This window comes from Apus apus, chromosome Z (genome assembly GCF_020740795.1).
Source record: "Apus apus isolate bApuApu2 chromosome Z, bApuApu2.pri.cur, whole genome shotgun sequence".
Lineage (NCBI taxonomy): Eukaryota > Metazoa > Chordata > Aves > Apodiformes > Apodidae > Apus > Apus apus.
Window position 1 is genome coordinate 22,393,081 of NC_067312.1, and position 23,439 is coordinate 22,416,519.

Genomic DNA, 23,439 nt, shown 5'->3' on the forward strand with positions numbered 1-23,439 from the left:
TGAGGTATATTTGCATTGAAAGTGTGATTCATGAAAACTGAAGCTAATACAATTTATATGAGTGAAGAAATAGCTGAATTTTAATATTCGAGGTCTTGTTTTGATACCTAAACCTGCTGAATGTCACTTCTCTTTCTCAAATCAGAGTAGGAGTTTTGGTTCAAGCTGAATCTCAAGCGAAACACTAACATTTGTTACAACACATCAGACTCACTAAAACCAATGCTAAATCAAGTAAGAAAAATAGTATTTATTTTTACATAGCTTTTTTAAAGATTAGCAAATATTAACTTGACAGAGTTCATGGCAGCAGGTCCTTGATATATCAGTTAATATACCTAAAATTCTAAGCATTTCTGTGACAAAATCTACTGACTTTAATGTACATATTAGTAAATAAAATGGATTATGGCCCAAAACCTAAGCTGACATGATATTATGTTACATAAATGCATGTACTGAGAGAATATTTAAACTGTTCCAATTAGAAAAGCCTTTTTCCAGTATGAAAACCTATGTACACAAGTAACAAGTCACAAAACACGAACACTGAAATTCATGCCTTACACTCTTGTAGAAAATACCATTGTAACTACCATAAATAGCTGCTGTAAAGCTACATGGAGGGTAACTGCACCATCATTTAGACAGCTAATCCTTTTACTTCAACAATTTGAACTAGAATCTAAAATGGGTACTTGAAACTACACAAAAGTGTAAGGAACACTAATAAAATATATACCAGTAGTTTTGGTAAACTTTAAGCTCCTACATGTTCTCTAATTTGTCATTAAATAATTTGATGGATAAATTATATTTATGCATAAATATACACTAACTGTATTGTGTTGTTTCATAAGCTCATTAGTGACTATGGTATAGAATGCTCAGTGAAATTTCCCTTCAGCTCCTTGTCTTCAGATTAACCTTTCAAAAATAAACAAGTAAGGTACAAACTCTATTCCCCAGCATTGGTGTCATGAGATCGTTGGGAGACCATGGAAAGATGATGGGAGAATTACACGAGTTCAGAATTCCCCTAACTCCAGTAGCCCTTCCAATCTCATTAAGTAAGTAACATTTTCAGGGGGAAAAAAGCATGTGAGACGTGTCTTAAGCTGTGGCTTGATTTGAAAGTAGTACTGGCTTAAGTAGCTCACAATTCCCTTGTTGCTCTCTATAGAATGACTGGCTTACAGAATTAACCCAGTCAAAAATAAGCTTTAGAAGCCACAGCAACAAGGAGAAGACTAGAGTGAACAGGGTTGGAAAATCTGTTAAATTAGTACTTATGAAATAAACATTCCTCATATTATGCAGGAGTATCAGCTAATTAAGGAGTTGAGTCTCTCTTCAATTATCTAATCCAAGCCCATCCCTGAAATTATGATATATGAAAAATTAGATTGAACCAAAGCCAGCAAGAAAAAGAGCAGATGCAAGGACTCCTGTCATCCTCTAGTGAGAGACCTACATAGAAGGTTACAGATTATTTCTTCTTGCTCTGTGGCTTCCATGAGTACATTGAACTTTAATATTCCCTAGCACAGCATCTTCAGCACAAGTTGCCCAATACTCAGGGTACTGGTGTGAGACACAGGAGTCTGAAAGACAAAAGTTAAATCTAGGTATCTCACTCTCAGGCCACATGCAGTACCCATTAAAACACTGTAAACTGTTATGTTCTGACTCAATGCTCTGTAGACACCATAGACAATACAGGCAATGGATATCACTGTTAAGAAAGCTTTGGCATTGGTCTTCCTCACATTCTGACTCCCATGAGACTTATACTGCAGTTGTATGCCAAGGGCCAAGTTGCTTGGGTGGAGGAAATTCTGTGACTAAGCAAAAAACCCCAAAAACATGGATAAGAAAAGCATTTTCAAGAAACTATGAACGTAGGCACTCTGAGGTTTAGGCATTTCTGGGCCAGGATTATGAACTTAAAATCTACTCCACTCAAAACTCTCAGCCTATGTTGAACCTGTTCTCCACCACAGTACAATACATGAACTGGATACACCAGATTCCAGTTATAAAATTTTGACACGTATAACATTGCTCCTGATAGCAAATGGTAAAATTTGCTTCACATGATAGACTGTTTATCTTCCAAAAGAGGTTTGTTGGGCGTTTTTTAACTTTTCAATTGGAGTTTTATTAGAATGAATGGAGGCTTCAAGATTCTTGTCAACTGTCTGTCTTTGCATTTCCTGTTTCAGTTCATGGAGGCATTAATAACCACATACTGTATTAACATGGTTCTTGGAATTTTGTAAACAATTTTGCTGGACAGTCATCTAGTGTTAGGAAGCAGCACTTCATAACTATGGCAAAGATGGTGTGACTGTAATTGTAAAAGACCAAAATCCAGGCAGAAAGAAAGGACATAAAAAATTAATAGCTTTTGTTGGCTTTTGTTTGTTTTCAGCTTGCTCACAGTGATCTTGCCGAAAGAATGTGTCTCACAGTTTATGAGTACATCAATTTTAGAGGATAATTTTGAAGGAGCAATCTTTTAGCTTCTCATTGCCCATTCTTTCCCTTCTCTGCACCCAAACATAATTTCATATTTGCACTTACTGATTAATGTATGTAAGCAGAAAATATTAAGGAAAACATACATTTATTGAAAGGATATCATAATACAAAAATCTCCCTTGTATTTCCAAACTTAACTATTCTGACATTATGCATATTTAAGTCCCGATCTTTCTACACAAAGACTTGCAAATGAAGTTTACCATATCCTAGTGCAAAGGATTACAACCATCACTAATGCATAAATACATTTCATTTGATATTAAAATAATCTTCCCTGCAGAAGTGAACGCAAAAACAGGCGAGCACCTCAGTCACTACTAGAACTGTCTGAACTATCAGAAGATGAACTTTTTTCCTTTCGTCTCCTCTTTTTCTCCTTTTTATGATGTTTTCCTTTCTTAGACTTCTTTTTTTCCTTTACCCTTTGTTTTTTGTGGGATTTTTGTTTTTTTGACTTTGGCCCATCCTCTTCAGCCGCACTTGATGAGGAAGATCTAGTAAAAATAAACAAATTTACATGTAATTAAAGAAGCAAAATGCACCTAGAATAACGTGGGCTTTTAAAATTTCAATATTTATATAATGTCACAAATAAAATTTGGTGTAGAATTTGTGCAGTGGCATCCACTGAAAAGCTTATGACATATAAGTCTGCATGTTCAACTCCATGACGATTTTTCTAAAGAGACCAGTGTGCCAGAAAAGCAGTATGTTCATAATCCAGATTAATTAGCGATGGAATAGGCAAGTTATGTTTTTCAACCCTCAATCAGAAAAAAAACTGAGTACAGACTCACAGAAAACTGTTATGTATGACAATAAGCTTTTAAAATACCACATGATCCAGAACAATGCAATGTAATGCCTTCAGACAAATCTTAATGTATTTCTCTCATGCAAAAATCTAAGAGAAACAGGCATGACAAATGTAGATTCTCTTGCAGCTGGTAATATTATTAATCTTTAAACAGCAGTGATTACATACATACAAGAATTAAGATGACGATAAAGGAAAAGCCACAGTCATTATTATACTGAAGAGGGCAGTTTTGTGCTATTTTTTCCATAACTACTAATTACTTGCATGTAAAGACTACATTAGCAGACAGACTCTTTTCTACTATCTTTGAAGTGTAAGTTAGAGCTATACTATGAAAAAAGGAAGGGGGAAAATGACAACACAACCGGTGCTAAATCTTGTTTCTTTATTTCTGAAAAAAACAATTTATTGTAGCCTCCAAACACAGACAAATACGTACATTTCCTAGCTCTCAGTGCAGCTCCTATTGACTAACTAGTCTATTAAAAAAGAAAAAAGTCAGCAGGCCAAAATTCAGATTCACATCTGAATATTTGAATGACATTTTCCTTTGAACCGGGAGTAACACTTTTTTTAGGCTTTTACAGTAACAGGAAGATTATAACTCAACACATGCTAAGTAGAACTGCAGAAACCTTTCCTTTTGCTGGTCACATGTTACTCAGAGCAGTGGGTGTGTGTACATACACATCGCATCGGTGCCTGCATGGAATCCCCAGGTCTCTGAACTGCTGGGAGGCTTCTCCATATAAGCTAATCTGGACCATCACCATAAACCTCCTGACTTATTGTTCTTTTCCTACGACATCTTGCTTAGCACTGGCTAGTCTGCAGGAGCACTGCATTCTCAGACCTGCAGACCTCCAGATTGCTAGAGCTTTTTAGACTTCCATGGTCCTAACTCCACAGCAGAAAGCCTGTGGGTTTACCACTATTCAAAGATCAAACAAGATCTCACTGGAAGACAAAAAGTTTTTCAAACAAAAGATGTACTTGCAAGCAGAGTGCATCAAAAGAAGCAATATTTTCTAACAAACAACACAAATGTCAGAAATATTTCTGAAGCTTTGTTTTGAAATCAAAATAGGTGTGCGATAGAGTTACCTTTTCCTTGGTCTCTTTAATTTTGTTTTTTCTTTGCTTTTTCTTTTTTGTTTCTTTTTTTCTTCTTCCTCATTTAAACCTATGGATAAAAAGTTACAGTTTACAAAACACTTGTCTGAGATAAGATCAGCATTCAATGAGTAGCTTCAATAATAATGTAGAGTTGCTACAAAATTCTTACTAGAACTTTTTATTTTCCTTCCACCAAATTCTGGTTTCATATAGTAAGTTTACAAATATTTTGTGGCAGTAGCAGAACTTTTTACACAATTTCCATTCTAATTACTTGCCCAAGTTTTAAAGCAGGTCATTTAACTAGAACATACAGCAAAAAATATTACTCCCTTAGGCTTACTTGAATTACTTTCGTACATCCTCATTTCACACTTCATAAGTAGCTATGCCATAACTAAGATAAATTTCGGTTAATTGTCAATATGCTGTCAACAAAAATTGGCAGAAGTCACCCCTCATATGGTCATGTTTGTTCCCAGTTGTAACACTATACAGTATTGTTTAGTATCTTCACATATCACGTATAAGCAGAATTTTTATCACACTGAATGAAATTTCTGACTTCAGAATTTTCTATACCAGTTCAAAACGTATTTTTGAATTCTCCAAATGCACACACATCACAACGTCAGCTCGCAGGAAAACACTGGCTTTACAATTTATCATTAAGATAGCTCACTTTAAGCGTTTCCTCTTTATCATACAAGTAACTTTCCATAGAGTCTGCATGATGATGCAGTTATTCATTTGCTATGACAAACAGAAATTGTCTGTATCTTATGAAGCAAAATACAAAATAATTCAAATATGAGTTACAAAACCCAATTTCCTTTTGGAGTAATTAAAAACCACAAACAAGCACTCAGTATTTTTTTAATAAAATGGTGGAAAAATTAAGGTGCAAACAATGCAAAAATTTTTAGAAGATAACACCACTTGAAAATGGCAAAATCCTACCTAGATTATTAACACTTAAAGATACATATCTTCTTGCCATATACATACAGCCATACTTTAAGAAAGAACACTTCATAAACAGGGGTATTACAAGATCAAGAAAACAGCGTTTTCTCCCGCAGATAACCATTTTCAATCAATTTAGGCCCAAAAAAACCCCCTCACATTCAAAAGTAGATAATAACTGGGAATAAGTTTTTCCAAAGAGACTTGTTCTAAGAAAGGACTGTTGCAGTACCAACTCAGCACTCTGGACAAGCAAACTATTCATTTCTTTTGAAGTGTTGCAGCAAATTACAGGGTTCTTTCTAGCCATTTTCCTCCCTAAATAGCATCTTTAGTAGAATTGAGTCTGGAATGTGGGAGCAGCAGAAAAAAACATCATGTTTCAAGGGGCAGAAAAGAAAAACATTTATTTATTTAAAACATGCTACAGTGGAACAATCTTACTTAGGGGAACAGCTTTGGAGTCCAAATTCAAATGAACTCAAGCATCTGTAGAATAACCCATCTGTTCTCCGTCAGACTAAGAGTTGATGCTCAGACCTTCCAAAGAGAGAACTGTACCTCTACCAATAAGAACATTCAAAATCAATTATCTAGCTGATTCAGTCAAAACACTAACTAGAAACTGGAGAGATTTTTAGCTGTCATATTTGTTATTAGTTTTAAGATTTACTATCTACTTTAAGATTTTAAAAATACATTTTATATATTCAAAATGTTAACTCAGAACAGCGATGTAATTTTCTCAGCAACACTCACATAATCTTTTGTACTTAGGACCCCTTTCTGCTGTGTTCCTAATCATATAAATTACTTTTCTATGACAGGAATTAACAATAAAAAACAGGAGTAGGTGTATGAATTTTCTGAAGTCTGAACACATGAAGACCTATGTTTAAAACACTGAGTAAAAGGGATAAAGTGAGTTCCAGTATTACAGAAGACCATGAGCCAATTTACTGTTAAAAAAAACAGAACATCACCTTACTTTTTTTTTCACGCATGGCTTGCAATCTCTGTAGTTCTTCTTCCTCACTGTCTTCACTGCTAGTACTACTAACATCTAAAACAATATCTCTTTGAGGATCTACTCGGAGGAAGTTTCGACATTCAAATGTCAGGTGACCAGCTGAACAAAACAAATATTCAGAAAGAAAAATTACAATTTACAAAAAAAATTTCACAAAATAAAAAATATCTATTCAAGTATTATTCAGTTTTTACAAATTAAAGAAGTCTATGGGGCAATCTGTGAACAAAGAGGGAGAAGGCTCATTTTGAAAAAGCCTCAAAGAATTTTGACACATTGCACAATATTATTCCACTTAAGAGTGATTTATGACCTCTGTCTTATTTCTCTAAAGATTCTTGAACCTTTACTCTCCATTTTTAATGGTATCAGATCAATACATTACCTAAAACCAAGAAGTGCTGTAGTTTTAAACATAATTCAAGTCTGTTATATTGCTCTCTTTTTCTCCCTCCTGTGAAACAGAAGAAGCCTATTCGCTTATGAGACATAATCTTTAATAACCAGTACATAATACTGACTAAGCAACTACTTGACTTGTATTCTCTAAATTGCATCTCAATAATCATGACCAGAGTTTGGAACTTTGTGATGAATACAGCTATTGGAGTAATAAAGAGAAATAAAACAAATTGAAGTTAAAGTTTGGGAAAAACTACACTAGAGACAAAGGAATTCAAGTAGCAATTTAAATAATCTCATCTTCTTACGTCTTGAAGACAGAGCTTTTAGGAACATAAATACAGGCTGTGTGATTTGACTGCAAGTTTCCTTCTCTCTCACAAAACTTCTGATACTTAACTGCAAGTAGAAATGAAGCACTAATTATATATTGATATCCATGCTCTTTTGGAAGTACAGATACACAAAGCAATTCATGGACTAAATTTTTTGGAGACAAAGTCTGCAGCAAAAGAATGAAGCAAGCTTTTTTCCCCTTCATACCACATAACTTCAGTAAAAAACCCAAACTAAATCACTCTGTTAAAAGTTGAACACAATTCACTGCAAAACAGTGTCTACCTCTCCATTGTTCTAAAAATTCGAGCTAATGATTACTACATTCAAATCTTCAGTAAGACCTGTCTCCATTCATCAGAACAGCCACATAGATTCTTACATGATTAGAGAGAATAATGCAAAGCATGAGCTAAATGCTAACTACAGAACTTAAATAAAATTAACTGCTTCTTGAAATACAGAATGCACAAAGAAGTATGTTTCCTTAGTGTACAAGATTATACATATTTTAAATTATTTTTTCTTTTAAAACAGATTGGATTTAAGCTGAAATGCCTGTCTCAATTTGCAGTGAGACTCAGAAGAAGCACAAGTGCTAATCTCAGTACACAGGCCATGCTCAAAGACCATGCTTTCAATTCAGTTTCTCAAGTCATTCCATTGAAAATGTAGTATATATGAATACAACAGCATATTTTTTTTTCCACGGAGAAACGCAAGGTTTAAAAGCAGCAATAGGTGTAAGGAGCCAGAGAGTGAATTAGGAACTAATGTTATGGTAATTTAAACTGATAAATGGCCGGGCAACGAGGGAGAACACTACTTCCCCTCCCCCTCCACACCTCCCTCCTCCCGTTAAATGGCAGTTCCAACATCATAAATTGAAAGACTTACGGTAGCCACATTTTTTGCATCCTGCTCTAATGTTATCCTTATTTCCACCTGGAAGAGAAAATTTCATCGATTAGAACAGAACTCTTAGAGTTCCTTTAAATCTGGCTTGACAACATCAATACACAGACAGGAGTGTTCACTCCTCAGATTATTAACTACACTAAGATATCTTAAAAACACTTCCAAGAGAAATGCAAAATAACGTTTTTAAGATCCCCTTTCTGTGACAGAACCAACAGAATAAATTTGGCTAGTATAAAATGCTACAGATCATTTAATTAACATAATTGATTGCCAAATCCTCGTTTGAAGTATCATGACTTTTCCTCTATAATTTTAGTAATTTTTCCACTTCTCTGAAAACTCGTGCATTTGCTTTGTTACAATATGAACACATTAATTGCTACCTACTTTGTCTCATATTTATTAAATACTCATTAAACTTTACCCCTACTGTATAAACTGATGTGTAGGTAAAGAAAGGTTTGGTATTCCACGTAGGGAGGTCAGTACAGTCAGCACACGCTACAGAATCTCCCATAATACACTCAGCTGTCATTTGTCAGGATTTCCAACAGACACTAAGTAGACGACAAGAATATTGTCATCAAATACCCCAACCAAATTCCTGATACTGAACTTTTACAATTATATTTAGCTTTACATAATAATGTTAGAAGCAGAGGTTTGGTCTAGAAGAAGTTTCAGATTATTAAAAGCAAGCAAATTGCTAGAAGCTTCCTTCTCTCACTCCCTTCCTCCCAGGTGTTAGTCTAAGGACCTCATTCATTCAGTTAAAGACAAGGAAGCAAAAAAAAAAAGCTTCGCAAACCTCTGAACACAAACATGACGTGTATTCCTCAAGAACCCCTTCCGGAATGGGAGCAAGCTTTTTAAAAAATTCTCTTAAGAGAAGGAGCTTACCAAAGCTCAGGCTTGTTCAGCTGTTCTCCAGCCAAACAGTCACGTCTCAGGATCCAGAAAAAATAACGAAGCAACGGCTGTTTGGCTACCATAAATCTAGATACCTTGCAAACAGCACACCTATCTCTGCCTCTGCTGCCTCACTATCATTCCCAACACGTCTATTTAAACAACAAGCTGGTGGGACACAAACATCACCTAGAACAAAAATACGAGGAAAACCAAGCCTTACAACAACGATTCTCTAGACCAGACTTTAAAACAGGTGCCTTAGACAGCAAGAACGTAGTGCGTGGTCATCACTGCTCCAGAAGGCCGGCGAGAGGCCCCGCAGGCCTCGAAAGCCGCTACCGCCCGGCTGCGCTCAACAGCGGCCGCCCCGACCCTCCCCACGCCTGTCGGGCCGCCTCCCCCGCTCCCTCCCTGCCGCCGACCACCCCCAGCAGGCTCGGAGCCCGGCTGTCCCGCTCGGGGCAGCGTCTCCCCGGCCGCCCCAAGCCCGCAGGCGGACAAGCCCCCGCGCCAAGCGCCTTCGCGCGCCCTCCCCGCGCAGCCTCCCAGCAGCCCGACGCTCGCCTCCCCTCCCCGGCATGCCGGCCCTGCCGCCGCCCGGCGGTTGCGCCGCCCCGTCCCGCGGTCCCGGCTGGCAGCCGCTCACCCGGCAGGGCCATGTCGCCTCCCGACGCGGCGCCGCTCCGCGCCGGAAGGCTTTCCCCGCCGCGCTCTCGGACCGTGCCACTCGCACGGCGGATGGGGTGATTTCAGTACCGGGCGGCAGCCGTGGAGAGGGTCTGCAGGTGTCTGGAGGAGCCTCCAGGTCTATTCGAAAAGGAAGATTTTCCTCAGCGACTGCCTCAGACGCCGAGCGGGAGCTGCGCCCCTCACCCTTTCGCCGGGGTTAGCCAGCCTCCTCCCCGCCTGCCCGGGCGGCGTAGACGCGCCCAAGATGGCGGGCGGTTTGGGGTGGTAGGGCGCGCGGAGGCGAAGCGCGGCCGGGCAGGGGCAGGGCCGGGCGCGTGCCGGGACGCTCCTTTCCCGACCATGAGCAACATCTACATCCAGGAGCCCCCCACCAACGGCAAGGTGAGGCTCCCGGGGCGGGGCGCCGGGCCGGGCCGGGCTCTCGGGTGGGGAGCAGGTGCAGGCGGGGGGGGCTGCGGGCAGGGGCCGCTGCCGCGGAAGCGTGCGCGCCCCGCCGGGGGGCCCGAAACGGCGGGTTTGGGGGTTCTGCCGGGCTGTCCTTGGGCTGTGTGAGAGCGTGCGGGGCTGCTGGGGTGCGCGGGGCTGCTGGGGGAGGGGTGCGTGGTGCTCTGCGCCTGCTTGAGAGCGGGGCTGCGGGGGTACGGGGGAGAGGGTGCGTGGGGCGTGCGTGTGTGTGTGCGCGTGCGTGGATGTGTGTGCGTGTGTGTGTAAAAGCACGACGTGTGCAGTGTGGATACACAGCAGGGCGGTCCTTAAAGCTTTCCATTTACTTCCCTGTATTCTTGACTATGTCTTAGGTTCTCGTTTTATTGCCATCTCTTACTGAATTGAGCAGTGTTGCTGGTCAGAAAGGTGTATGCCTTTGCAGGTTTATAGCGTAATTTTTTTCGATGTTGTGATGGAAGTGATAAAATCACAGTTTATATTGTGTCAGGTACTAAGTCATTGGCCTTGAGGCCCTATTATACGTATTGGCTCAGAACTGTATCTTAAGTCTGGGCAATATGGACAACTAACACTAGCTGTCTACCACACTTGAATGTCTGCTACTCTTCCTAACATAATGAATTCAGAATTATTATTATTATTGTTATTATTTTTAACTCAAGCAATTATAGTCTTTGATCAGTGACTGAGTTACAATAAAAAGAGTGGTGTATTTTTGTATGTTTTTCTAGGTTTTACTGAGAACAACAGCAGGAGATATAGATATAGAATTATGGTCAAAAGAAGCACCGAAAGCATCTCGGAATTTCATCCAGCTTTGTATGGAAGGTAATGACTGAATGGGGTAGGAATTGTTGAAATTATTTCATATGCGACCTTTGTGCCCTTTTGGTAAAATGGAGGCCATAACTATGTTTTAACTTTAATATGTTAGTTAATCTATTTGTATGAAGAAAATATTGTCTGACACTCAGTGTTTTCCAAGGTTATTAAGGAACCAAGTGGAAAAAGAGTACATGTAGCATCTAATGTAGCATTACTAAAAAGTTGTATGTCAAAGGCCTGGAAAGGCTTCTTTTCAGCGTCTCTACAAAGTACAGCTACTTCTTCAAAGCATGTTTGAAAAGGCAGTGATGTAATATTGGTCATCCTCTGAGATTCTCATTTCTGTATGGCCACCTTTACTATAATTTCATTTCTTTCATGAATGGCTCTGTTTAATTTGCTGTAGTTTTTTGTTTGTGGAAACTTTGTAACACTCTTCACTTAAGTGGGTACCAGAATGAGAAGCTCCCTATTGGGAAAACTGTAACAGGGATTTGTGAAGGAACTGGTACTGTTACATATTTTCTAGCTGTTGTTGTTCTCATTTATGCATTTACAGGGTGTTTGAGTGTTCTTTTAGTCCTCCTCTGTTAAGGAAAAATAGCAGTCTAGGATTTGTGCCTCCAGCACGAATGCAGCCTGTTCTGTGTTCTTGCTTTTTAATGTGGACATGAGGAGATTTTTTTGCAATGGCAAATCAATCTCTTAGCCCTTGGTAGGTCCTAAGAGATGAGTTATCATCAGTGGAAGGAACTGGGCTTTTTTTTCTTTTCTGTTTTTGCCTGTCTGCCGTGTAGGATCATACACCTTGTCTGGTAAATGTCTTTTGTGAGTGTCCTAGCATATAATCATGCATGAGTATATCTAGCTACACTACAGCGTTTGCAGATCCTACTTTGTCTTGCAGCATGCAGCAGATTTATTTTTATTAATTAAAAAAATCAACCAGAAATTTATGTCAAATTATTTTTTTTTCTTGTAATCTCATAAACCTTATATGATAGATAAGATAACTTGGGGAGCAAAATGCACTGCATATTTCATTCTGTGAAGGTGATCAGTTTGGGTACAGTGTAGGCAGTGAACAGAGTGGCACCTTTGTTCCATGCTGGTGAGGGAAAATGCTAGTAATTTGTTGTATGGATATGGCTAATGATGTATGTGGGGTGTTGACTGGGACAGAGCATAGTTTTAGCTCTCCTTTTAAATTGGTGTGTGTTGGTAGTATCATTCCAGTTGCAAAAGCTGGTAAGTAGGTTATTCATCAATATCATCTTGTCGGTGATGTGCAGCGATATTTGCAACAGAAACATGACACCACATTTGTTTCATTTTTTTTCATAAGTGTTATCTACAATACTTTGTAGCTGAGATACAGTCAACACTGAGCAAGATAGTGGAAGAGGAGGAAACCCAGTGGAAATTGCAGAATCCAGTTACAGTACTTGCTTTCTGAATCTTCAGTCTCTGGACATGTCAGTGTAATATCTATCAGTTTGATTTTGGGATCATGTATTTAATATCCTCTTTCTTTTTTTTTTTTTTAGAGTATTACAATAACACAATATTTCACAGAGTAGTGCCTGGCTTTATAGTTCAGGGAGGTGATCCCACTGGTACTGGAACAGGTGGAGAGTCAATCTATGGAGCACCTTTCAAGGTGTGTATCTGTATATCTTATACATGAATTTTGGTTATTTTCTGATGGTTGTTCATCATACTGAGTTAGGCTGTGAGAGAACTAACCTTATATTAGAAATGCAACACTGGACGTGTACTGTAACTGCTTTCACAACAGGCTTTCACATCACATGTGCCTTTTGAATTGAGAGTTCATGTGTAACCTCACTAGCATGAACACCACGCAGAAAAATAGGGAAGAATGAATAGTAGTTATTAATATGTGGCAAACTCACATGTAGAAATGTACATTACTTATGCATATTGTTTCTTATTTAGCAAAGGTCTTAGAATGTTGTGTGTTCATTGGTATTACTGACACCATCCTGGCTCATCTCTTAACCAGGAAGCTCAGACCCTGAGTGAAGCCACACATGCACAGCAGCTGTGTTCTGCCTGATTCTTTTATTTCAGATAGGGCACACACCTTTAACTTGTGACTAAAGCTGCATAGTCTGTCTTTGGGGCTTCCACATCCCTGCTGCTGGCGTAGACTCATACATACAACACAAACATGAAGTTTGTGGAAAGGATTGGTGCCTGAGCAGACAACAAAACAAGTATTACCAACATCGTAGTACCATCAATGCTTTAAAATTAGTGGTATCTCAATATTACAGTATTTAGAATTGTGATAGAACCATGGTATTAATATATTACTCATAGCTTTCACTTTGCTTTGAAAGTAGTTCTGTTAGCTCTTTTTGTGGTCCAGAAAATGTTCTGCCTATGTATTTTTTGCAATAGTGTACTATTGCAACCTGTTTTTGAACTTCCAGTTATTTTACATTAATTAAGATTTTTCCTCTAAATATAGTTGTCAATAAGAAGGATAATATTACAATAAATGTATGAAATGCAGTTACATTTATAATTTACTTGGATTTTTTAAATACTGAGCTGCAAATAAACTCCAACAAAAATAATGACTGACGAATATTTGGCAATGATTGGAAAAAAGAGAAAGATAGCAAGGCAGAACTTAAAATTGTTACTAAATTGTGTCTTTTTATTGTTGATACACTACTTTGTAATTTTTTTATTTTGGTGTTTCTTAATTACGTGTTTATGGTTTCTTTTGAAGGAAGATTGTTCACTTGTTTGGTTTATTATAGGCACTAAGAAGAAAACATTTACTAGAAACAATATTTGCTACTGAAAAATTGAATCTTTAAGATACAATTGTGGCACTAAGTTTCAAAATACTTGGGTTTTATTACTGTCTCAATTTAAAAGAAAATTAACAGCATATTTTCTGTGGATACATACTGATGTAAAAAAGAGGTAGCTAGGGAAGTAGAAAAAATAGCTGCATACTTAAGTCATGTTATTTTCTCTTTGGTCTTTGCCAGGATGAGTTCCACTCACGGCTGCGATTTAATCGAAGAGGACTTGTTGCTATGGCAAATGCTGGGCCCCATGACAATGGGAGTCAATTTTTCTTTACATTGGGCCGTGCAGATGAACTTAATAACAAGCACACAATCTTTGGAAAGGTCTGCAACACAAACTAGAATTCTATTTTGAGTTTGACAGGAACTGCTATAAGTTTCTCTGTATTCAAAGGCTATTGTGTTGTTATTTGCCGTTATGTACATTTGACATTTATTTTGCTGCTTTCTAAGCTGACTCTGTTCTCTTTGTTTCCCATGACTGGTAGAAATGTTCCTATGGGTTTTTCCCATAATTATCTACTTTGCTGTTATTCTCCTGTATTACATTCTTGTGTTCCTTTTCCTTTGAATAATATTACTAATAGTACTACGATTCTGTCTTATTAATCAGTTCATCTAGTACTGGTGATATCTTAGAAAATTCTTTTTCTAAATTCTAATTGCACAAGAAGAAACAGGTAAATTAAAAACATAAGATGAGTTTGGTGCTCTCATGATTTACTTGAAAGAAAAGAAACCAACTTTTTTTATTTCACAGTGTCTTTTCCTGTTTGACAGCTTACTAAGATTTTGACTTCTTCCTTTACATACAATCCCAAAAATGCAGGTTTAGTTACCTTCAACTTTTGCTGTTAAATTTTTAAACCCCAAATCTTTGTGTATTTTACTTGCTGTCTTTTACAAGTCTTGCATGCTTACAGCATTTCCTATATAATTTTTATTTTCAAAACTCGTTACATAATAATTGCCTTGCATTTTGCCGAATAATTAACAAAAAATATAGAGAGGGAATTTTAAAAAAACTTTTTTTATTAATTTGACAGGTTACAGGGGATACAATATATAACATGTTGCGTCTGGCTGAAGTAGAAGTTGACAAGGAAGAGAGACCTCTCAGTCCACACAAGATAAGAAGCACTGAGGTCAGTATGTGTGGGTTTGAAATTTTAAATTTTAAATGTTTTTCTTCCTAGTGTTCAGAAAACTGTTCTAGTATGAAAAGTTGACATGTTTTTTATATAGTGTTTTAAAATATTAAATAATCTAATTATAAAAAAATACTTATTACAGATGTGTCTAACGTGTTCCTTTTTTAACAGGTTTTGTTTAATCCTTTTGATGACATTGTTCCAAGACCAAATAGAAAGCTGAAGAAGGACAAACCAGAAGAAGAAACTAAAAAGTCCAAAGTAAAAGGCACAAAGTAAATAGATACAACATAAGTGCTGGTTAATTTTCTTCCACCTTTAATTTTCAGCTGTTAATTTTCTGCTTATGAAGTCTTTACCAAAATGCAGAGGGGAATGTTATCTATTCTTAATATAGCCTGCCTCTCCGTTTCTGAGATCATACATATTTAGTGGCACTGACTGAACTGGTTGCTGTGCATCATCTGAGCTGTACCTAACAGATGCTGACAGGTCATTGCAAAAGAGATGTAAAAGGTACCTTGAGTTTTTCCCGTGGGCAAGGATGTGCAGTCATTCCTTTGTGACTGAGATGAAACTGAAATTTCTATTTACTAGTACCTAGCTGATAGCTCAGTTGTTTTGAGTTTTGGCCTTCCTAATAGCTGCCACTTCTCTCACAGTGAAGCAATTGTCAGAAGGCAGGCATTTTGACATGGGAAATTTCAATTTCTCTGAATGGAGTTTGGTAGTCATAAACATGCAGTGAAAAGTAATAGGAAATCTAAAGTGTGTGTATGCCGTCAGGACTGCTGGACAGAAATGCAACATGTTGCAACTGACTGGTTCCAACATAGTGTAAACAATTAATTTTGAAAAAAAAATCCTTAAAGATCATTATTTCTTTTAATTGCATTATGTGAATGTGTGTGTATTTGATGCCTTTCATGAGCCATCTTGAAAATTTTGTGTGTGATACTTGAATGCTGTTCTTTTGGAAAAAAAAAAAAAAAAACAAAAAACTGAAAAAACTGCAAATGCTCTGTTTTCAGAGCTGTCAGCATTTAGGACTCTGCAAGTAAGTCAACACAGAAATCTTTACATTCCACCTTACCATTTTCTAAGTGATGCTTAGCTATCCTCATTATTTTGTCTTAGGAAAGGAGTAGAACACGCTTCTCTTAACTATTCATGGTTTATTGCAAAACAGCGTATTGTAGTTTTTTGAAATAGGTACATGTAGCGGGACAAAAACTTTCTTTTTGAAATAGCATACAATATGAAAGGAATATGTTTAAAGTTTATAAAATATTATTAAGACAGTGTTTAAAGTTTTATTTTAAAATGTGTTTTCTCTCATAAGAAATTTTAACCTGCTTTCCTTTGGGGAGGAAGCTGAAGAAGAAGAGGAGGAAGTCAATAGAGTTAGTCAGGTACTGTACCATATCATCCTCATTTTTCTTTTCAACTTAAAATTACTTTTTTTCTATGTCTGTGGAAAACTTCAAAGTTCTTAATCTTGTTCTTATGATTGAGTTTTGAACAACACTGAAAATTACTTCAGTGTTTATGATTCTGCTATTTTAACATGTTGGAAAAGCAGAGGTTTTGAACTTTTCTAACTTTGAAGGTGTCTTCAATTACTGTGTGATATTTTTACATTTCCATAAACATGAAGTTTCGTACTTCATAGTATAGATCTGTGTCTGCTGTTTAAAATTCATAAAGGTGATGCATACTTTATTCCCCTTCACCTCCTTTAACTATAAGAGTGTGATTTGTCCATTCTGTTTGCAAAATGAAGTGGGATTATTGCGGGGGAAAATAGTGCATTATTGTAATTAAATATTACACTATTGTGCATTGCCCACATTCATAGAACTAGGGTTGCATACGTAGTCTCTGATCTAGCATTTTCTTACCTGACTTTGCCACTTAAATAAGGTTCTTTACATTTCTTTAACAAGTCATTGTTCTCATTTCTGCTGCTGACCAAATAATTTCTAGAGAGCCCTAGGCTTTCTTACTTATTTGTGTGGTTCAGGTGCCTACTTGCTTCAGTTAGTGATCAGACTACATGGTGCTGAGTCCTGTAACACCTAAGTGAAAAAATGGTCCTCAGTCCTCAGGACTTAGTTAAAATGAAAAATAAAACATTTAATAATAATGGGTAGTATTACAATGTGATGGTATGAGTCAAGATGATAGAAGAGGTTTATCACAACAGTAATTGTAACTTATTTTTACCATTTTGACTTACCAGTCAGACTCTCTATACCTCTCTACCTTAGTTCTCTTACTTCTGCTCATCTGCAGTTCTGCTCTTAGTGTATGTTTAATTTTTAATATTGCATTTAACACTGTGGATTTGATGTTCTCTTTCACGTCAAATACTTGTTTTTCATTTTAAAATGATCTAAGTAGAACACTTCTTTCATGACAAGCCCAGTCCAGTCTTGTCACACTCTCTTCAGTCTTAAAAATCTCATCCTCTTATTTGCCCTGACTAAATTCTGAACTAGCTGTAGCTATGGAAAATAACCACAGAAACTGTTTATGAAGAATTCCTGTTCATTCTTTACAGCAGAATGAACCTTTTTATTCCAAACCTCATCACTTGCTTCTAATAGGTCTAGATCGGTGTCTCTACAGATCTTTACGTTATCTTAATCTTGATTAAGCTGAGTGTGTGAACTTCAGCACCAACTTCCATTTTCTGTTTTTGATATGAAAAATAGAAGGTCAAAGTTAATAATGATTCTATGATATCTACAAATTCAGAATCCTTGTGTAAACTTTTTTTTGGTTGCTAGATCCAGGGAGTCTTGCTTTTTTCAATGTAAGAAGAAGAGTTGAAGTTGAGAGGAAAGCCTGCAGTTAACTGGGGAATCCTCTCACAGATCTGGCAAAAGGGAACAATTTCTGTTAATTTTTAGTGGAGCAAGGCTGAGACTAAAATTATCTAAAGAGTAAATGGAAACACTATGTATCAGAATGAAGTTATTATTATAATTTGTTATTTAATTGTTTCATGCTTATCTGTGAAAAATAAGGATTCTTGTCTTAGTCACATCATATTAACCAAGTGAAGTGTAATACCTCCCTAAGTCTTTTCTCCATCTTCCCCATTGTGAACAATTTTCTACTCCAGACTTGTTCAGCCTGCACTGCACTTGAGTGAGGGAATTACTGTATTTTGCCTTTGCTGCTATGAATCACCAAATTCTTGTTCCTGAAACTCTACAACAAAGGGCAGGAAGGATAACTGGGAATATGGATCATTGTAACTTTAAAATAAAAAAAAGGGAGACAGGAAGAGAAAAATGAGAACAGTTATTCTCTGTTTCTTATGGTATGAAGGTTGTGACACAAAGATAAAGGAGCCAATAAATACACACAGAACAAGTATTTTTCCGTCCTGGAATTTAATTGTGAACATTTATGTCAGAACATAATGAAAATGGCAAGTAAAAATACTTTCAAAAAGAGATTAAACAAGAGATATTAGGGCCATTGGTGTCTTTTAAATGTTGCAGGTCAAATTGGGTCTTCTGTATCAGGAGAGTCTCTGATTATAATATACAGGCTGTGAATCTTAGAAAATTTTTGTATCCCAGGAGATAATAGAAGGCAGAGATCACAGGATTAGGGAGTTTTGTGTCAGGGAGTGGTGAGAGTCAGTCTGATGCTCCTCTTTCTGGAACACGTTCTCTGTTCTTACGCTGTTTAAAGTGTTTCTGCTTACTGGTGAGGAAGCTAGCAAGAAGCAAATTGTCTTTTTCTTACCATGGTTCTTCTTAGCCATCTATTATCACAAACACATTTCTAATACCTTTTTTCTTTTTTTTTTTTTTTTCTTTTTTTTAACAGAGCATGAAGGGAAGAAGTAAAAGTAGTCATGATCTACTGAAGGATGATCCACATCTAAGCTCAGTTCCTGCTGTCAAAAGGTTAATATATGATTTTACAATTTCAAGAACAGATTTACTTTCAGGATATTAGACCTGCTTAGCATTATGTATACTCATTGTTTGTCTGTTACTCTAAGAAATTAAGAATGGCCATGCTGGATTAGACCAAATGTTCCTTTAACCCACTCTGCTGTCACCAACACTGGGCATTTGTTGATGTATGGTAAAGAATAAAAGCAGGATAAGCATAACATTTACCTTCATCAGCCTTCATCTGCTTTCAGCTCAGAGTTTGATGTGGTTCATCTGTTTAATAATCCTTAATAGAGCAATCATCAAAGTACTTCAGTCTCTTGTAATACTGTTTACATTCACACCCTTCTGTCTGCTGCAGGAAGAAGTTCCTCCCCTTTTTGTTCTGAACTTGGCTGCTATTGGAGTCACTTGCTAAGTTCTAAATTTTATGCTGGAAGAGACAGTGGGAAGTCAGTCTCTTTATACCACTCTTTAGCACAATCTCTTCTCAGGCTGTCACTTTTCTAACCTAAACTTTTAAAGCCTGCTCAACTTTTCTTCACACAGAAGTTGTTCTGTACCTGTAGTTAGAGTTGGGAAAACCAAGAAGAATGATTCTGTTTTAAAACATCTTTTCTTTTTTTTTTAAACTAAATAGCATAACAAAATTAGTTGTATCGTAAGTCCGTGTATTTGCATAAGCATGGTCTCTGTTTTCTTTTCTATAGTTTTTTAATACTTCTTAACTTCTGATTTGCTTTTTTAACCACTGATGAGTATTGAGTTCAGATATTTGCATTAAACTGCATCAACTCAAAGTTTGCCTGTCCTAGAACAGTTTGGGTTGGAAGGGACCTTTAAAGGTAGTCTAGTCCAACCCACTGTAATGACCAGGGAGGTCAACTAGATCAGGTTGCTGACCTTGAAAGTTTCCAGGGAGAGGGTATCTCCACCTCTGAGCAACCTGTTTCAGTGTTTCACCACCCTCACTGTAATAAATTTCTTTCTTATATCTAGTCTGAATCTCTCCTCTTTTGTTTGAAATTTATTACCCCTGCGTCACTGCAAGTCCTGCTAAAAAGGCTGCCCTTATCTTTCTTATAAGCCTTCTTGAAGTACTGAAAGGTCACAAGATCTCCCTAGAGCCTCCTCCAGGCTGAAAAACCCAGCTCTTTCAGCTTTTCCTCATAGCATAGATGTTCCATCCATCTGATAATTTCTGTGCCCCTTTGAACCCACTCCAACAGGTCCAAGTCTTTCTGGTGCTGGGGACTCCAGAGCTTGATGCCATTCTTTAGGTGGGCTCTCAAAAGAGCAGAGCAGAGGGGCAGAATCACCTCCCTTGACCTGCTGGCCATGCTTCTTTTGATGCAGCCCAGGATGCGGTTGGCCTGGGCTGTAAATGCACGTTGCCAGCTCACATCCAGGTTTTCAAGCACCAGTACCCTCAAGTCCTTCTCCTCAGGGCTACTCTGAGTCCCTTCATTCCCAAGGCTGTATTGATACTGGAGGTTGCCCCAGCCCATGTGCAGGATCTTGCACTTGACCTTGTTGAAGGTTCTGAGCTTAATATGGGCCCACTTCTTGAGCCTGTCCATGCCCTTCTGGATGGCATCTTGTCCCTCCAGCATGTCAGCCACACCACACATCTCCATACTTGCTGAGGGTGCACTTATATGTCATTGAAGGTGTTCAACAATACTTGACCCAGTACAGACCCCTGAGGGACATCATCATGGATGATGTTTAGCTGAGAGCTCCTCATTCTGTATGTGGGACTCCTTTTCCTCATGTGCATAGCTTTCATCTACTTCAGATTTCATTTATCATTTAGTTTTCTTACCATTCAGGTCCTTCTGCAATTCTGCAATACACTCTTGGCTTTTCTGTCCTGAGTAACTTACTACTATCAAAAAACTCAGTGACCTAGCTGTTCACTTACTTTGTTACTGGGCTTGCTGAACAGCTGAAGTCTCACCACTGGCTACTGTGGTTATACACTAGTGATCTTCCATTGCTAGTGATTGTTTGCTTCTAACTTTTGTTCCTGTCTTTTAACCATCTATTTATTCATGCATGGACATTTCCATTACCTCTGGACTTAAAAACCTTTGGTTAGAGATTCTGGGTGAGTCTAAATGTGACAGAGAGATAATGCACCATCGTATGCAGCCCCTTCAAGACACCGCCAGAGGTTGGTTCAGCAGTTCCCTTTATAGCCATGTCACAAATCCTGAGTAGGTCATTTCACTTTTTACTGTGTCTTCTGTTTGTTCAAGACTGGCATCAGAATTACAGACCTTGGTGTCATCTAAATATTTTCTTTAATACTTCTAAATGTGTTTTTGTTTTTTGTTTGGTTGGTTTTGTGGTTTTTTTAAATCGTAACCTTCTGTTAATAATGCTTTCACTGAGAGTTTTCTGGATTAATTTTTTTAAATGAAACTAATGTAATTGATTCCAACAAATTTAGTTTCTTTGCTTACCTTGAGTACTTATTGATGGTGTAAAGTGCCTTGACTTCGGGGAAACCTTCAATACTCTTTGCTTTGTTTCTCTAACAGAACTACAGTTTTAAGATGAAGGATTTTTGTTGGGTATTTTGTGTTAACTGTATACATAGTGTTTTTTCTGGATAGCTCAAGATACAGTTAGAATTTATCCATTGTATGAAAGTCTGTGGTTTTATCCTGTGTTTTTAAACATTTCTAATTAGAAAGGATTATGACAGTTAAATGACAAAAATACTATTAATTGATACTTTTAAGGTTAATGTGAGGGTGGTATAAATGACTGGATTGGCAAAAATTTCAAGTAGCTAACGAAACACAGAAGATTGTAACACAACTGTGTTTTTTAAGCAGTATTTTAAATCTCTGGTGCTCAAAGTAGTTATGGTTATTTTTCTTCTAGTGAAGAAGCAAGTGAAGAAAGGGATTTGAGTGAGGTAAGTAACTTTTTTGTTTACAAATAAGTATTTGTTTTTTACTGTATGTGAATTGGATTTTCTTAGAGGAACAAGTGCTACTTCTCAGTGTTTTAGAAAACAAGCTCCAGTCAGATTTCCAACAAAGGGCTGCAGACCGTGTGAGAGTTCTAAGGTTTGACCATTGTGAGCATTCATAGGGTAGAGTTACTACTGCATACTACCTATTGCACTTTATAGAAACTGCTTACCAGATATTTCAGTCAGTAGGTTAGATGTATGGGAAGGGATGTGCTACAGAGTGACATGTATGTATGTCACAATAGTGTGTATGAGTGAGAGTCCTGTTGGAAAGATTTCTTCAAGGAAACAACATTTCAGTAAATATTTATCACTTACATTGTATTGATGAAGACTATCACAGGAATAACCAAGCAGTGACCTTTAACCAGAAGACCCAAGGAGCTGTAAGCCAGTCAGTCACACCTCCGTGCTCGGTAAGATCATGGAGGCACGTGGAAAACAAGGGGTGATTGATGGCAGACAACACAGCTTCACTAAGGACAAGTCATGCCTGACAAATGTGGTGATCTTCTATGACGGGATTACAGCATTGATAGTCTTCCAACCCTAGCCATTCTATGAATTTGTCATACATGCTGCAGAGTAAGGTTGCTAGGTGAAGTATGTCTTTGCCTCCAGCCGTAGGCCATGGGGGAACCCCTTTGAGTTGCTATTGAGATGAGGATGTAATGTTTGACTGGGAATGGAGTTTCCTATTCCCCAGAATGAATCCTGAAAATTACTGTCTTCCATATCTATCTACCATGCACACTTAGTTGATAGACTGTGGAAATGAAGGAAAGACACAGTCTATCCCTAAAAATGGAAAACAGAAGAAAACAGTCTGCTTCCAACCTGTTTCTTGTTGTTTTTTTTCCAGAAAACATAGTATGAATTCAGGTTCTTGAACTCCTGTCTACTGTAATTCCAGCTGTGCAGGAGCCTTTAAGTGTCAGAAGGGTTCTGAGAATGTTATTTAATTAATAATTCTTCAGATGTTCAAATAGCCATTTGTGAAGTGAACCAGATTTGGGGAATATAGAAATAGTGACATGTTAGGTATATTTATTTAAATTTATTTAAATTACTTAGAATGCTATTATTATAATGCCATGAAGTAGAAGATGGGAAGGCTTTTTTCCTGCAGGTGCTCTCCTTATATTTCATTTCACTGAAATACCTTAGCTGGAATCTAGCATTCCAGACAGTTATCTGAGCCTGGTAAAGTATTACTAGTATTTTGCCATTTGCCATCTCTCTTGCATATATTTCAGTTAACACATCACAGGGTCACTTTTGCATTTGCACAGCTGCAGCATGTTGGTAGTTTTATAGCCATCCAATGAGCAGGGGATCGGCAATTAAACTAATAACACCAGGTTTGCCTACCTCCCTGTTAATCACAAATCCTTAGTCTGTAAGAAAAACTCTTGTTATTATTCTCTAAGTGCCTGACCTTGCTGTTCAGGCTATTAAATATCATCCTGTTTCTCTTACTGTAAGAGTCCTCAATGTCATACATTTCATACT

General features: G+C 37.6%; 2 protein-coding genes across 4 annotated transcripts in view; one reads left to right on the plus strand and one right to left on the minus strand.

Moving 5' to 3' along the window:
• Positions 1–230: 230 nt before the first annotated feature.
• Positions 231–9,931, minus strand: SREK1IP1 (SREK1 interacting protein 1). Of its 2 annotated transcripts, XM_051643014.1 has the most exons (6): positions 9,697–9,931; positions 8,115–8,162; positions 6,438–6,578; positions 4,472–4,550; positions 2,969–3,041; positions 231–1,604 (listed from the first exon to the last, which is right to left on the minus strand). In XM_051643014.1, exons 1-6 carry the CDS (start codon positions 9,707–9,709, stop codon positions 1,542–1,544), a joined length of 417 nt encoding a protein of 138 aa, XP_051498974.1. In that variant the 5' UTR covers positions 9,710–9,931; the 3' UTR covers positions 231–1,541. The 2 variants fall into 2 exon arrangements, with proteins under 2 accessions (XP_051498974.1, XP_051498973.1); XM_051643013.1 differs by having other exon boundaries at positions 231–3,041; positions 9,697–9,928.
• Positions 9,932–9,971: 40 nt separating this feature from the next.
• CWC27 (CWC27 spliceosome associated cyclophilin) overlaps positions 9,972–23,439 on the plus strand; it is a 111,638-nt gene continuing 98,170 nt past the window's right edge. Inside the window, exons 1-9 of one of the 2 annotated variants that reach the window (XM_051643010.1) lie at positions 9,972–10,121; positions 10,919–11,015; positions 12,560–12,672; positions 14,045–14,188; positions 14,911–15,009; positions 15,187–15,290; positions 16,358–16,427; positions 18,865–18,944; positions 21,834–21,867. In XM_051643010.1, the coding sequence (XP_051498970.1) occupies positions 10,080–10,121; positions 10,919–11,015; positions 12,560–12,672; positions 14,045–14,188; positions 14,911–15,009; positions 15,187–15,290; positions 16,358–16,427; positions 18,865–18,944; positions 21,834–21,867 (783 nt within the window). In that variant the 5' untranslated portion in view covers positions 9,972–10,079. The remainder of the gene's footprint in view (positions 10,122–10,918; positions 11,016–12,559; positions 12,673–14,044; positions 14,189–14,910; positions 15,010–15,186; positions 15,291–16,357; positions 16,428–18,864; positions 18,945–21,833; positions 21,868–23,439) is intronic. The other variant, XM_051643009.1, reaches the window with a different exon arrangement.